General features: G+C 42.1%; 1 protein-coding gene across 2 annotated transcripts in view; it reads left to right on the top strand.

Annotated features, from left to right (window-relative positions):
• The window catches only part of creld2 (CRELD disulfide isomerase 2), a 28,483-nt gene extending 20,501 nt beyond the window's left edge, over nt 1-7,982 (top strand). For both annotated transcript variants that reach the window (XM_078419793.1, XM_078419795.1), the window contains 4 exons: nt 1,233-1,316; nt 2,118-2,213; nt 4,189-4,329; nt 6,233-7,982. In XM_078419793.1, the coding sequence (XP_078275919.1) occupies nt 1,233-1,316; nt 2,118-2,213; nt 4,189-4,329; nt 6,233-6,309 (398 nt within the window). In that variant the 3' untranslated portion in view covers nt 6,310-7,982. The remainder of the gene's footprint in view (nt 1-1,232; nt 1,317-2,117; nt 2,214-4,188; nt 4,330-6,232) is intronic.
• Nucleotides 7,983-17,112: the final 9,130 nt, after the last annotated feature.

Below are 17,112 nucleotides of genomic sequence, written 5' to 3'. Positions count from 1 at the left end.
ATTGGAGTCGAGTGCCTTTAAGTAGGGAATAGTAGGTGTAAAATTGAAAGGTGAGCTTTTACCCAGTGTGGGCTTTTCTGTCAAGTACTACATTTTCAACGTTTTCGAAATTATTTTGAAATATGATCTTTAAAAAAACAGATTACCTGTAGCTTCCCCAGTAGCTGAGACAACACTTGTGGAGAGAAAAACAAAGTTAATGATTAAGGCTGGTGTGCTTCCTTCAGAATGGGCAAGGTTTAGAAATGTTTGCATTTAAACTTGGAGAGAAAGGGAAAGAATGGGGAGACCAATGTCTCATCTGTTGAAGTAAAAAAAGACGACTAACTCAGATTTGGCGATGTTTGTAGGAGACGTTTTGAACGGTTAGGTTGGGTTTCATTGTAATACGGAAAGAAATAGCCCTTAAAGCCAAATTAAGAAAGTTAAAACTTGCAAACAATAACAACTGGTGTTTTGCAAAGGCATTTTTAAATGCCTCCAGTACAAGTAGATCCACTATTAGGAATTGTATACATAATGTTGATATTCTGGTATAATCTTTAGACGTTCTTATGAATGCCAGCTGATCTAAATGGAAAAGGTTTGAATAAAGGGGAAAACAGAAGAGATTTAAACAAAGTCCTGAATTGTGGGCTGTATTATGGAGTGTTTTACAAGCAGCCACCCAGTCTGCTTCAGGGCTGTCATTTCAGGTTGGCTGGTCATAGATCTGGGTCATTGGCCCTGTTTCTCTCTCTCTACATGGTCTACTGAAGGCTTCCAGCATATTCTGTTTTTATTTTAGATATCCAGCCTTTGCGGTTTTTGATCTTAGGCCAGCTGTGATGTGACAGTTTGGTAAACCTCTTCATTTTCCAGTACCTGAATTTTCTTCTCTGTCTGCCCTTCTGTTTACTTTCCATTTTGATAAGTTTTCAGTGTCTTCTCCTAGTCAAGACCAGCTTGTGTGGCCTATCCATGGTCACCATGCTATTACCGACATTCCCTGTATTCAATCCACCTCACCATCCTCCACAAGCTTAAATCTGGCCCTTTTCTAAATCTTCTTAATTCTGAAGAAATGTCATTACCCTGAGATATTTATTACCTCTTGTTTCTCTCACTGCAGATTTTTGCTTGACCCGTTGACATCAGGTTTTTATTTCCGATTTCTAGCCTCTGCAGTTTTTTGTTGTTGTTCAATTACTATTACATTTAGCGTACATCTTAATGTTTCCCTTTGTGTCCAGATGTTGATGAATGTGCAGCAGAAATCTTGCCATGTAAACAACACGAGTATTGTTCAAACACAGAAGGATCCTATTCCTGTGAAGGTACATCTATTTCTTTTGATACTCTACATATTCTATGTGTTGTATGTGTTTACTTCTGCTGTAATAACTTGCACTACGTTTTGGCTCCAGTGCTGAAAGGTGCTGGTACCTTTATCTGCTTCATCCTTCACCCCCCCCCCCCCCCCAGTATTGAAACAGACTCCAATCATTCAGTCCCATAAATTAAAAGGATATGGTTAACCGCGGAATGCAATGATGAGCAAATATCTGAGTTCAAAGGTTACGTGTACCAATTAAGGTACAGTGATATTCGTATTACCATACAGCCATAATAAAAAGACACACAAAAGCAACAAGACACACAACTACATAAAAGTTAACATAAGCATCCACCACAGTGGATTCTATATTCCTCACTGTGATGGAAGGCAATAAAGTCTAATCTTCCCTCATTTTTCTCCTGCGGTCGGGGCAGTTGAATGTCTAAGACTTGGGACCATATATGACCCAAGAATAGCAGGTTAAACAATTCTGGTTCCAAAGCACAGGGATAGACTCTTGATGATCTTTAGTCTTCTGAATTATCATTACTCTCTTTACTCACACATAGATAAATTGATCAGCTGGGTTTCATTGTAATGTGGAAAGAAACAGTCATTAAAGCTAAATGCAGAAACCTAAAACTTGCAAATAATGATAACTTGTGTTTTGCAAAGGCATTTTTAATTGGCTCCACTACACGTAAGTCCACTATTAGGAAGTGTATACACAATGTTGATGTTATGGTATAATCTTTAGCTGGTTTAATTTTGAATTTGAATTTTGAGTTATACTCTTCAGCTTGCCATAATGCGTGTGATGCATGTACTGGAGAAGGCCCAGAAAAATGTGTTAACTGCACCATTGGATACACAATGAAAGAGCAGAAATGTGTAGGTATGTGATGTGCTAAAGGTCAGTGAAATTAGATTTGGAGAAAGATAGCTTGGATGTTTGATTTTCAAAACCTGATTTTAAAACAAAAAATATTATTTTCCTAATCTTGATTCTCACAGGTAACTTGCAAATTAAGGGGGACAAACAATGGAGGACTTATTGTGTATTTATATTATTTTCTTGAACATAACTCCTGGTTTAATGGAAGGTAATTTTAGTTAAAAAAGTTGAATAATTGGGATTGAATGATCCATGCTCCCCACTTGCTGGCCAGAAAGTAATCATCAGGTAAAAGCTCGGGCAAATCAATGGAGATGACCTTTCAGTACATACAATATTGTATCAAACTCAGTTTACCAGTTTCTGAATGGCTTCCTCCTCTCCAGCCTATTTCTAAGATTCTTAAATGTATGGATTGTAAATATATATTTAGTCACCATCTTAATATCAGGTTAATACCCGGTGTGGCGAGACTGACGTATGATGAAAGAATGGATCGACTGGGCTTGTATTCATTGGAATTTAGAAGGATGAGAGGGGATCTTATAGAAACATATAAAATTCTTAAGGGATTGGACAGGCTAGATGCATGAAAAGTGTTCCTGATGTCGGAGTCCAGAAACAGGGGTCACAGTTTAAGAATAAGGGGTAGGCCATTTAGGACTGAGATGAGGAAAAACTTTTTCACCCAGAGAGTTGTGAATCTGTGGAATACTCTCTGCCACAGAAGGCAGTGAGGGCCAATTCACAGCATGTTTTCAATATATAGCTCTTGGGGCTTACGAAATCAAGGAATATGGGGAGAAAGCAGGAACGGGGTACTGATTTTGAATGATCAGCCATGATCATATTAAATGGAGGTGCTGGCTCGAAGGACCGGATGGGCTACACCTGCACCTATTTTCTATGTTCTCTTTACAAAGTTGCAATGAATTTAGGAAATCAGTAATATTGTAACAAAGTTTTAAAGCATTATGCAACGGACCTGTTAGATCATAGACTACCCTAATGTCCAATAAAAATTGCAGACTAGACAGAGATATAGATAAGCTTATGGATGTATTTTTGTGATTTTACTAAAACAACATACTAAGTTACAGGAAAATGGACTTTGTATGTCTAATTAACAAACAGTTGAACGTTTTCAATGACCACGCACGGGACACTGATAATCTCTACATTTTAGTATACCATATTACAATGATTATTTTAAAAAGAGATTAAAGTACAAAGCATGAATGTTGCAATGGTGTGTTCAGCGACTATTACTCGACTCAGTAATCACGTTGTAGTTAGTTAACTAGCAGTCCTGATACATGGTTGGTGGTTACACTATTGGGCAGCACTACGCTGACCTATGATATCTAACATTTTTACTTTTCTCGTGGGGATGGGTAGCATTTTGAATCGACGAGTTTTGTCAAGATATAATCCTTGATATATCTGAGTGCACCTGTTCGGTATTGGATGATTCACAGCAACCCTCCGTCGTGGTATGGGCTACGGAAAATAGCAGGTGGTGTGGACATAGAGGGTGGCAAGGAGGGGCAGTGGTAGAGTTGCTGCCTTACAGCGCGGTGCAGTGCCAGAGTTCGATCCCGAATAATGGTGCTGTCTGTACGGAGTTTGTACGTTCTCCCCGTGACTGCGTGGGTTTTCTCCGAGATCTTCGGTTTCCTCCCACACTCCAAAGACGTGCAGGTTTGTAGGTTAATTGGCTACTTGGTATAAATGTAAATTGTCCCTTGTGTGTGTAGGATAGTGTTAGTGTGTGGGGAATCGCTGGTCGGTGTGGGCCTGTTTCTGCACTGTATCTCTAAACTAAACTAAACTGGAGCTGAAAGAGGACACTATGGTTGGCTTTGGGGCCCCAGTTAGTGCAGGGCTTTAAGAGAAGGGAAATAAACCTACGGTTTGAAGGAAAATAAAATGTTATGTCGTCGTTTCCCCCCACCCCCATTCCTTCTGTTTTTAGATATAAATGAATGCAGCCAGTCTGAAAAAGTGTGTACAAGTGAAAATGAAGACTGTGTTAATACTGACGGCAGCTTTACATGTGTCTGCACTGCGGGCCATGAAAACCACAATGGAGTCTGTGTAGAAATAAAAACACCAGGTAGGTTGATAGGTTTTAAATTCCACTTGCGTCAGCTGGTGTCTTGTTCGTACCTTGGAAAGTAATGTGAGCATGCTGTTTACTAGAATAAACAGAGCTAATGGACTTTATAGACTATACAATGCCAACACGATCCTTATCACACAAAAATATTGTCAATCTTAATATGTTACAATATTACTGTTTTCAAGCCTGAAATATACTTTAAGATGGTTGGACGTAATTGGCTGGTTTAATTTATTTTTAGCCATTCTGGTGTTGACCATCCTTATATTTAGCATTCAGACCCCAATCAGTGTCAGATCCTGTTGATGTGTACTCCATTTATTTATAGTACACTTGGTCTGTGTGTTTCAATAATGCACAGGCAGCTGAATGAGATTAACACTTGCATCAAACTTTCACTGTCCATGGGGAGAGAGACTGAAATTGAGTGGCAAGTTTTTTTGCTGAAGGAAATTTGTTACAATTTTTAATAGGAAAGTATAATAACCTAAAATTCTTACTACAAATCAAAGGGGAATAAAGCAAAACTGATCCATGTGCTAAATGTTACAGAGAACTGTCCTGCCTATTTGTCAGCATGTTTGGGATTTCTCTGCCCACGTGCACAAACATGGATATCCCTAGGAATGCTCGCAGGCAGGGATTGTGTGACGTTGTTCTGCTGCTGAGCTCCCCATGAGCTCCTGCAGTGGAAGATCTCAGCACTTGCACGAACAGCCCGTGTCAGCTTGGATAACTGGTGCAAAAACACCATCTTCATTCATTCCATTGCGGACAAACTTGTTCAAGTATCTCAGGCATTTTGTAGTTTAAAAATAAGACCGTTTCCCCGTGGATATAATTTTTTTCGCATGTATTTCCACATACCTTTTTTGTGTCAAAGCTTGATTTGTCTTTCGATGGCCGTTTGAATGTTTCTGTTGAAGACCAAGAGTCAAGAGTGTTTTATTGTCATATGTCCCAAAACGGAACAATGAAATTCTTACTTGCAGCAGCACAACAGATATGTAAACCTAGTACTCAGTAAAGGCCATAATAAACAACAAAAAAGTTCAGGATATAAAACACAAACACAATAATAGTACAAAGACAAAAATAATAAAACAATGCCCCCCCCACCCCCATGTCTATGTAGCTCAGAGTGACCTACAGTTCTGTTTGACTGCTGAGGTGCAGCTTAACTGGATGTCACCTTTCCTCGATGGTTTTGTGGATGGACTATAGAGAAATTTGTGTGGGTTCAGTTGCCTCACAGAGCCTCGCTGCTGTGGAGCTGAATGGTTTCGTCCAGAAGGTTGCTGCTGGACGGTCAATACAAAGGCAGACCCGGGAGTTACACCGGAACCAAAAAATAAATAAATTGGTGAATTTGGGCAAGAGTGGTGTTGAATTGGGAGTATACACTAACAAAGTTAATTCAGCTGGCAGAGTGAAAACTGTTGTTGGCACAAAATGTATGCTGGTTAATATTCCAAGGCCCTGCCTGCTGCGAGAACAAAAACACGCAGATTGCAGACGATTGACCTGAAAGTGTAGAAGAGTGTAGCCCTGATAAGTAGTCACATCGTGCTATCTTTATCCATGGGTATGGCATTTAATTTTTTTTTCTTTTAAACTACCTGATATGATGACCTTTTTCATAGTTATAAAAGGCAACCTCCTGTTGAGGGAAAAATAAATGGGAATACTTCTTATTTCTATTGACTTTAAAATCAAATTGAGACAAGGGTAAAGTGGGCTGCTGAGTTGGCATGTGCTGTTTTGCACCAGTTAAAAAAAGAAGTCAAAATGTCCTTCAATGATTTTGCAGAAGTATCAGTTTCCAGCTAAGGGCATAAGATAGATTGATAAAGAGCATTGCTTTTGGTAACTTTTATTAAATTTCTGTTTTCTGCAGTTGAAGAGGAGATGCCAGAAGAGACGAATGTTGAACCTAAAGTGTTAGCAGATGATACACTTCATGAAGACCTTTGACCCACAATTTAACGTATTTTTCTTGTACATTTGTATGTTTCTGCGTATATTTTGGAAAAAGGACCGCCTTTCAGATGCAGGAGTGATATTTCCACAGTTACACGTTGCCAATGTGATTTGTTTACATGAAAAGCCATCCGTTCCTGGCCCATTTCTATTTTAAACTTGGGTAAAAATGCAAACTACTCACTTCTACATGTCATGGATATCTACCTTCACTTTTTCTCTATTTTATGGGAACAATTTGTAATGCCTCGGATGCTGGTAATTTCCCCTGACTCCCAGTATGATCAAGGGTCTCGACCCGAAATGTCAACTATTCCATTTTCTCCAGAGATGCTGTCTGGCTCGCTGAGTTACTCCAGCACTTTGTGTCTATGCTCTGAAATGATGTCTGTTTTACATTGCACAACCTTTATGTAGCGACACAGCCCTGTATCTGAAATATTTAAATTGCCATTTTTGTTATAAATTTCATATCTTGGAGAGTAATTTTATTGATGACATTAGAAACAATGGTTTTGGTACTACATTACATATCAGATTTAATTTAACCATCATTCCTGTATTTCTTGCCCTTGATGCTAACCAAACTGTTACCAAGCTCGTGTTTCCTGCAATTAGAGTTCATAGATGTTAAAGAAAGAATTCCATCACATATAAGACAGTCTGTGTAATTTAATCACGAACGACGAGTAGAATTTCATCCTCTGTATGCAATAATTGCCCAAAGTATTAATGTATGCCTGCTCAAGTTGACTTCACATTCTTTCCATGAATTTCAGCTTCAGAAGCAGGGTTGAAAGGCCATCGTATGCCTACTGTATACAACGGGAGGAGTTTCTGCCTTGCTGCCTGCATTTCAGCCACATTTTGTAAACTGAAGTCGAACACTTGCTTTTGATGAGGAAGATAGACCATTTGGAATTGTTATATTAATTGTCAGTTTTGTGATCTTGCTCCCTGGTGGAAATACCGAATACAATTTTTTATGTATCTGCAGCACAAGTATGTAGACAGGAGCCTTTTTGTTTCTTTATTGAATGCAGAGGTTGAGAAATAGACAATCTTGAATCTGCATTTAAAATTTATGTGAGTAGCAAATACGTGAGCCAGCAACTGGAAATCAGTCAAATAATTGTCATGTAAAGACTGCTGGGGTCCCAGGATGGACGTGAGCGCTGTCCCTCTTGACTGACCAAAAGGCCACATGGTATTCAAGAAACAAACCTTTACTTAAAAATTAATAGGAGCTTCAATCATGAATCCATTACTTGATCATCCACAAATCTCTGGGAGCCACCGAGATGTAATTGTGACAACTTAAAAGAAATGAGACAAATGGCAAGTCAGTGCCAGAGTTTGCTTTAACCACCAGCCAAAGTGCTGCTTCACAAATCACAGGTTGTGCCCACGTGGAGGTTGAGTGAACATGGTTGTTGTGTGACAACTTCACAAGATGCAGGGACAGTCCCAATTGTTATATGTGACCCTTTCCAACCGTATAAAGTCTTTGTCACCATCAAAGAGGAGGGACTGTGAAATGCTCTCTTCAATTTCAGTGGTTCACAAATATTCACCTCCATCTTGTGGTTGCTTTACGATGGTATGCAGATCTTGATCCATCACAATCAATGGCAGTGAAGACTAGCATTACACATGGGTGTACTCGCCTGGCAGCATTCAGTTCCACTTAAGTGAAAGTTGAATATGACTTAGGACTGAAATACCTGGGTTCAGTGGCAGCAAACAAAGGCATGTTTGTCCTTGTGCATCAACTGGCTTGCGGGCATCTTGCATACTGCTTACTCCTAGTTTCGCTCCCAGCAGTCGAGTTCGACAAGCATTTTTCACTAATTTACTTACTCTATTTAATGATGAGGCATCTGAAGCAAAGCTCATTAATTGCTGGTCATGAGCTGGTAGAATATCTTTCAATGCATTCAGAAGTGGAGGAACTCTAGAATATTTTAATGCAAATGTTCTATTCGAGGCTGGTTTAAAAAAAAAAGAATATTAATAGTAAAAGCAGAGTGCTGAAATGTAATCTGGCAGTAACAATGCAAGTCCTCTCTTGAGGCCCTTCGACAGATGGCGCTATAACCAGCTAAGTGGTCTTGTGACAAGAGGTCAGGCAGAAGTAACTTCCCCACCCAGTAGTTGGTTATGGTGGTAGGTTCTGTTGATATTGATTTTTGGTGAGAATATTTTAAAAAAACAGACAATGCGACTCCCAATAAGAACACAAAACCTTTTGCATTCTATTAAATTTTGCAGAAAACTTATAATAGATAGATCCAGTTACTGTTCCTTATTTAACTTCTGTCCTCTGACTTTTAGATCTATATCTGCATAGGTTCTTGGGTTACTGTAAATGTGCAGCTGAGATCTCAAATTACATGTAAAATCAATTCAACTTTCACAGTCTCGAGTACGGTCAAAAATCCAGTTATATTTATGGTGAACCTCGAAGCAGTCTCATTAATGGGGCCCCGTTGCCATGGCAAAGATCTTGCAAGATCCATCTGTAGGTAGGAAAAAAAGGGTTGCTGTGACACATGGACAAATCTCTGCTTCCAATTATATTGGATGCAGCAAATTATTTTAGCAGGGTTTACAATGTCCCATTGTTTTTGAATTGGATTGAATATTTTCCACAAAGCAACCCAAGGAACTAATACTGAATCACTATATTGGTTCTTTGGAATGGCTTTATCACCTTTTTGAAACAATCAGTGTCGCATCAACTTTTGGTAAAGTTTGTTAATTGTTTATCACGAAAGCATTAAAGATCTATCTGCAAAAACTATTTTTGTAAGTTCATAGAGGATAACGTCTGAACAAACACCAAAACTTCTGAAGTTAAGATATCCAAATTGGCCATGTAAATGTCCCTTGATGCTACACTCAGGGACTTCCCATAAAGCTTTTTTGGGGGGGAAAATCTGAAGTGGGAATTTTAGGTTAAAACTAAATTTGGAGAAAAAAACAACAAAAGGAAACTGAAGAAACCAATGGAATTGTTGATGGTGCAATAAGGGATAATGGGTTCCTCGACTGAACCCAGATATGTCTAACTTGTTCTTGGAAACTCATTGCAAGCTTGTTAAAATGGACAGCTAAACAGCTGAATAAATGGATGGAAGACTGGCCATAGAGTTTAATGCGGACAAGTATGGGCGGCATGGTGGCGCAGAGGTAGTTTCTGCCTTACAGTGTGCGACCCATGTTGGATCCTGTCTACGGGTGCAGTCTTTATGGAGTTTGCAAGTTCTCCCTGTGCCCATGTGGGTTTTCTTCAGGTGCTCTGGTTTCCTCCCACACTCCAAAGACGTACAGGTTTGTAGGTTAATTGGCTTTGGCAAAAATTGTCCCTAGTGTGTAAGATGGTATTAGTGTACAGGGATCGCTGGTCAGCACAGACCCGGTGGGCCTGTTTCAGCGCTGTATCTCTACACTAAACTAAAGTAGACATTGTTGCATAATAGAACAAAAGGGAACTTGAACAAAATGAGCTATCGAAAAACTGAACGGTAGTTTGAAATAGAATTACTAGGTTGACACTGAGTAACAAGCAGAAAAGATTAATTGGTGAAACCAAATGATATTTGGAATTTTAAGGTTTTCTAAATGGCCTCAGGTCTGCATGTATTAGTAGACACCAAAATTAGGACTGTTAGTAAAAAACATTTACTTCACATGAGTAATAATGGAACAGAAATAAAAACGAGCAAAGTGTTAAAGTTGGGGAAAATCACTGCATAGTGGCGAAGCTGCAAAAAGCCAGTGCTCGCTATGAGTAGATCAAGGTGGAAATGAAAAGAAGGCAGAAAACCAAAGGAGAAACTGACCTGTACATATCAAAACAAAATGTTGAGTTCAGGAGCAAAGACTTAGACATGTTGCTTAATTCATTGAGGCATCAAGCACTGAGCAACCTAAGCAACTCAGAACTCTAGTTATAATAGCAGATGTCATCTAGTTTGGACAAATGTTATCTGATGAGGTTAGGAAGGCATGTTAAATGGTCCTGCAATATGAAACATTACACAGCAAAGCACTCATACACTGGTGATCAACTCGATGAAACTCACTTGGCCTGACTGCAACAGTTGAAAAACTGAATGGATGTTGGAATGTAGAACTCTACTGCAAATAGTAACGTGTTGTGGGATCATTGCAGAACTGCTAAAGTCCATTTGGCCAATTGAGCCACTGCCAACTCTTTTGGTACTGTTTCCGTGTGCACCTTCCACAAAATCCACCCCCACCATGTACAAAATAATGAGACGAATAGATTGGGTAAACACACAGTCTTTTACCCAGAGTAGGGGAATCAAGAGGTACGTTTAAGGTTAGGGGGGAGGAAGATTTAATAGAAACCTGAGGTAACTTTTTTACACAAAGGGTGGTGGATGTATAGAAGAGCTGCTGGAGGAGGTAGTTGAGGCAGATAGTATCGTAACATAGTTTTGTGTTCCTTCGGACAGTGCAACTGTTTCTATCAGACTTCCATACTCTCAGACTCACGATTTTTAGATTCACATGGCCATCCTCGTTTGATCATTTGCTTTGTGCTTGTTCATGTTTAAGGAGAGCAGGCTAAGTTTGTCATGATTTACAGATGACGTTAAATCACCAGGGGGTAGAATTTCCACAGGAGTTTCCCCTTCACTGATGAACAGATTGCTCAGTGCTTGATGCCTCTGGCATGAACTCATGGGAGGCCCCCTGAAAAAATAGTTGTTTAGAATTCCCACTAAGTACGTAGACCGTAGAACCAGCCAATCCCCATCGACCAACACTCTCCTCCGCCTAGCAGAGCTGGTTCTTACCCTCAATAACTTCTCCTTTGACTCCTCCCACTTCCTCCAAACCAGAGGCGTAGCTATGGGCACTCGCATGGGCCCTAGCTACGCCTGCCTCTTTGTCGGGTACGTCGAACAATCCCTGTTCCAGACGTACACTGGCCCCATCCCCGAACTCTACCTCCGCTACATCGACGACTGCATTGGTGCTACCTCTTGCACCCATGCAGAACTCACTGACTTTATACACTTCACCTCCAATTTCCATCCTGCCCTTAAATATACCTGGACTATCTCTGACATCTCCCTCCCGTTTCTGGACCTCACCATCTCCATCACAGGAGAAAAATTAGTGACGGACATTTATTACAAGCCCACCGACTCGCACAGCTATCTGGACTACACTTCTTCCCACCCGGTCCCCTGCAAAAAGTCTATCCCCTACTCCCAATTCCTCCGTCTACGCCGCATCTGTGCCCGGGATGAGGTGTTTCAGACTAGGGCTTCCGAGATGTCCTCGTTTTTCAGAAAACGGGGCTTCCCCTCCTCCATTATAGATGAGGCTCTCACTAGGGTCTCTTCTACATCCCGCAGCTCCGCTCTTGCTCCCCATCCCCCCACTCGCAACAAGGACAGGATCCCCCTCGTTCTCACCTTCCACCCCACCAGCCAGCGGATCCAACATATCATCCACCAACATTTCCGTCACCTACAACAGGACCCCACCACTGGCCATATCTTCCCATCCCCTCCCCTCTCTGCATTCCGCAGAGACCGTTCCCTCCGCAACTCCCTGGTCCACTCGTCCCTTCCTACCCAAACCACCCTAACCCCGGGCACTTTCCCTTGCAACCGCACGAGATGCAACACCTGTCCCTTTACCTCCCCCCTCAACTCCATCAAAGGACCCAAACATTCTTTCCAGGTGAGACAGAGGTTCACCTGCACCTCCTCCAACCTCATCTATTGCATCCGCTGCTCTAGATGTCAACTCATCTATATCGGCGAAACCAAGCGCAGGCTCGGCGATCGCTTCGCTGAACACCTGCGCTCGGTCCGCATTAACGCCACTGATCTCCCGGTGGCCCAGCACTTCAACTCCCCCTCCCATTCCCAGTCTGACCTCTCTGTCATGGGCCTCCTCCAGTGCCATAGTGAGGCCCGCCGGAAATTGGAGGAGCAGCACCTCATATTTCGCCTGGGCAGTTTGCGGCCCGGTGGTATGAACGTCGACTTCTCCAACTTCAGATAGCTCCTCTGTCCCTCCCTTCCCCTCCTCCTTCCCAGATCTCCCTCTATCTTCCTGTCTCCACCTATATCCTTCCTTTATCCCACCCCCGACATCAGTCTGAAGAAGGGTCTCGACCCGAAACGTCACCCATTCCTTCTCTCCCGAGATGCTGCCTGACCTGCTGAGTTACTCCAGCATTTTGTGAATAAATCGATTTGTACCAGCATCTGCAGTTATTTTCTTATATTTTCTTATCCCACTAAGTACTTACTGGTGGGACATTGCAAGAATACCAGTCAAAATGGGGTTCCCCAATATTTACGCAACCAGGCGTGTAAGTAAATACATAGGAGGTTTTCACACATGACTCCACTGAGCAGAAAAGAAAGAGTTGTAAATCATTATGGTGAGACTGCCATTTATAAAGCATCTTCCTTGGCCTCCGGATATCCCAAGTGACTTGTTTAAAGTGAAGTCTCTTTTCTAAGTTGGAAACACAGTAGCTAATCTGTACACCAATTCCAAGGACAGCTGACAGCACCTATTTGATGTGATGCTGGCCAGACCACCAAGTCTCCTGATCTTCTATGCAGAGTACCACGGAACCTTTGCAGTCATTTGAGAAGACAGAAAGGTCTTCTTCCAACCTTCAGTACAATGATATCCTCACAGTAGTGTACTTGAGTGTCAGTTCAAATCTTGAATTCAGCCATGCAGAATTCACAAGAGTTGCTATTTCATCAACCACCATTTCCTGAACAGATTCTCTATACAAACTCCCAGAATATATGCATGTGCCTATATTGCATATTGTATGACAGAATGTTAAGTTGTGCAGGAAAATAACTGCAGATGCTGGTACAAATTGAAGGGATCACCTATATTGTCCTAAACTGTTTAATATCTGAACACCGGACTATCCATTGAAAGTGCCCATTTATTATTATTTTTCAAGGGTCATTGGTTATGCCATTATGTATTAGAGTCAAGAGTCGAGTGTTTTATTGTCATATGTTCCACATAGAACAATGAAATTCCTAATTGCAACAACACAACAGAATATGTAAACATAGTACACAATATAATAAACGAGAAAAAAGTTCCGTGTGTACATATGCACATACTCACACATACATATATACACATACACACACACATATATATATACACACATACGTACACATAAAAACCAAACAAATAATAATAGTGCACTAATAACAATAATTGTCTTTGTAGTTCAGAGCTCATTGGAGGTTGTAGTGTTTAATAGCCTAATGCCTGTAGGAAAGAAGCTGCTCCAGAACCTGGACTTTACAGTTTTCCACCTCTTGTACCTTCTTCCCGATGGCACGGGTGAAATGAATGTGTGGCCAGTGTGGTGTGGGTCTATGATGACGCTGGCTACCTTTTTGAGGCAGCGACTCCTGTAAATCCCTTCGATGGTGGGGAGGTTAGAAGCTGTCATGGACTGGACAGTGTTCACAACTTTTACCCACCCTAGGTGGATAGTTGTGAATCGACCATATTGCTCTGGGTCTGGCGTTACATCAGGCAGCGCAGTTAAAGGACATGAGTGGTCATTTGTGCTTGACTCACCTGGATATCCTGATAGTACAAAATTTACTTTATAAATGCAAATCTTTCTTTCCTTGGATCAATCCAATACAATTCTCAGTTTCTTTCGACATAATGAAGTTGTGTACAAAACCAACACAATATCACTGAGGTTTGTCGAAACACACACACAATGAAATTGGCTTCAGTAGCTTTTAAGCTCCACATTAATTTAGTTTGAATTCCCTTCTGGTGCGGTGGGATGTGAACTTGTGACTCCAGGTCAACACTCTGGTTATCAATCCGCTAACAAATACTTTGCTAACGTATCTCAAAATGTAACGCACTCCTTCAAGATAGACAATAGACAATAGGTGCAGGAGGAGGCCATTCGGCCCTTCGAGCCAGCACCGCCATTCAATGTGATCATGGCTGATCATTCTCAATCAGTACCCCATTCCTGCCTTCTCCCCATCCCCCATGACTCCGCTATCCTTAAGAACTCTATCTAGCTCTCTCTTGAATGCATTCAGAGAATTGGCCTCCACTGCCTTCAGAGGCAGAGAATTCCACAGATTCACAACTCTCCAACTGAAAAAGCTTTTCCTCATCTCAGTGCTAAATGGCCTACCCCTTATTCTTAAACTGTGGCCCCTTGTTCTGGACTCCCCCAACATTGGGAACATGTTTCCTGCCTCTAACGTGTCCAACCCCTTAATAATCTTATTCATTTCGATAAGATCCCCTCTCATCCTTCTAAATTCCAGTGTATACAAGCCTAGTCGCTCCAGTCTTTCAACATATGACAGCCCCGCCATTCCGGGAATTAACCTAGTAAACCTACGCTGCACGCCCTCAATAACAAGAATATTCTTCCTCAAATTTGGAGACCAAAACTGCACACAGTACTCCAGGTGCAGTCTCACTAGGGCCCTAGTAAAGATGTAACGCGCTCCCTCAGTTCAGTTAGAAGACTTGCATTCATTGGTCGTATGTCGTCTCATGACCTTGGAATAGTAAAGGTGTGTTACAATCAATAAAATGTTTTTGAGTGTAGCCATCAATGTAACATAGGTTACACAATGCTAATGTTCACTCAAAAATGTTGCAAAACTGCACTGAGATCGTCGCCAAGAACTTTGCATCTCAAGATGGAGCGGCACAGTGGTGCAGCGGTGGAGTTGCTGCCTTACAGACATGGTTAGAGTTGAAATGAAAATGTTACTGAACGTGGTGATTTGCTGACTGAGCAAGTGTTTAAATTTAAACACATAATTTAAACACATAATTTAAGGGGCGGCCACAGTGGTGCAGAGGTAAAGTTGCTGCCTTACAGCACTTGCATCGCCACAGACCCAGGTTCGATCCCCACTACAGGCGCTGTCTGTACGTACATCCTCCCCGTGACCGCGTGGGTTTTCTCCGAGATCTTCGGTTTCCTCCCATACTCCATACTCCATAGGATAGTGTTAATGTACAGGGACCGCTGGTCGACGAGGACGGTGGGCCGAAGGGCCTGTTTCCGCGCTGTATCTCTAAACTAAACTAAACTAAAGATGTCAGTCGAGAGGCAACTTTTAGCCTGGTCACCCAAGAAATGCTTCTCGTCTGCAAGGTATTGTGGAATTCTAATGGCCATCCAGATGGGCAGATAGGACCTTTTGTTAATGAGTTCCATCAGCAGCAAGTCAAGATGCCACAACTCATCCATGGTGAAACCTCTGCAGTGTACCTTAAGTTCTGAATCTTCTGACTCAGGCAAATATTTTCACCAGCTGTGTCACATCCGACACACACATATATATGTTCTCTTAACTGTTATTTTCTGTGCAATATACAAACATGACTATCCCCATTCCCAAATTACACTCACGGGCTTTTGCTTTGAAACATTTAATTGTAGCCATTAAATAACGTTTGGAACTACTTCCGCTGCAAAGAAAAAAATCTGAGACATTATTAGTGGAAAAGAAAGATGATTGCAGATGAAATAAAATCGCTGTGAAGATATTTAAATAGTATAGTGTAGCGACCATAGAGAATGGTCCGGGTCATCGAACCCTCAGATTGGCCAGCAAGGTCACGTGTGAGCGCGACCGTAGGGATTGGTCCAGAGAGCGACATCGCTGATTGGCCAGCGTGGTCATGTGCGCTTTTGGCGCCCGAAATGTTCAGTTCGGCGAAGTCTTCGAAGAAGACAGTAAGTTTTTGATGGTTGTCCTTTACCTTGTTGTTTAACTTTGTATTCGAATATTGCGGCTGCAATAAACTTCTTCTACAACCAACAAGTTTTCGGACTCACCATATTGGTGACCCCGACGTGATCTGGACGATCACCGACTATGCAGGAACACGACGCCTCGTTGTTGATTGCCACGCCTGGCACACCGGAGTTAAGCGCGGTAGGCGTTCACCTTCCGTTGTTTTGGACACATTCACCGCAATTTTGGTTTGTCCACACCGAAGCCCAATTTCATATAAAGAACATATCGGCCGACTCGACGAAGTATTACTACCTCGTCAGCGCTCTATCACCGGAGACGACCACACGCGTGATGCGGTTCATCGTTAATTCGCCTGCGGAAAGCAAGTACGAGGCAATGAAGAAAGTGTTACTGCGAACCTTCGGGTTTAATAGGCATGATTGCGCTGAAAGACTTCTGCACCTACCGGACCTCGGAGATCGACGGCCATCCGTTCTCATGGCCGAAATGATGATGCTAGCCGGTGAGCATACGGATTGCCTTATGTTCGAACAGGCATTCCGAGAGAAGCTTCCTGAGGATGTGCGACTGCTGCTCACGGATTGTTCTTTTAAGGACCCCAAAGCATATGCAGCGAAAGCGGATGCGCTCATAGCGGCTAAAAACAAGGCAAGCGGTTCGATCAACAAGGTCTCGACATCAGTGACCACGCCACAGCGACATCAAGATGGCGCCGCGTCTCCCGTCAGTTCTCCGAAAGCCCGCCAAAAAGATCCGCACAAGCGCGGCTGGTGCTATTATCACCTACGATGGGGTAGAGAATCCTGCAACTGCCGCTCACCTTGTACCTTCGCGGGAAATGCCTCGGCCGATCGTACATAGGGGCAGTTGCGATTGGCCAGAACCGACGCCTCTACGTCCACGATCGATTCACGGACACAGAATTTTTGGTAGACACAGGAGCCATCGTCAGTATAGTGCCGCCGACCGACCTCGAAACCAGAAC

This window comes from Rhinoraja longicauda, chromosome 23 (assembly GCF_053455715.1).
Source record: "Rhinoraja longicauda isolate Sanriku21f chromosome 23, sRhiLon1.1, whole genome shotgun sequence".
In the NCBI taxonomy this organism is placed as follows: domain Eukaryota; kingdom Metazoa; phylum Chordata; class Chondrichthyes; order Rajiformes; family Arhynchobatidae; genus Rhinoraja; species Rhinoraja longicauda.
Note: the sequence above shows the minus strand (reverse complement) of the source record. Positions and strands in the feature narration are given on the sequence as shown.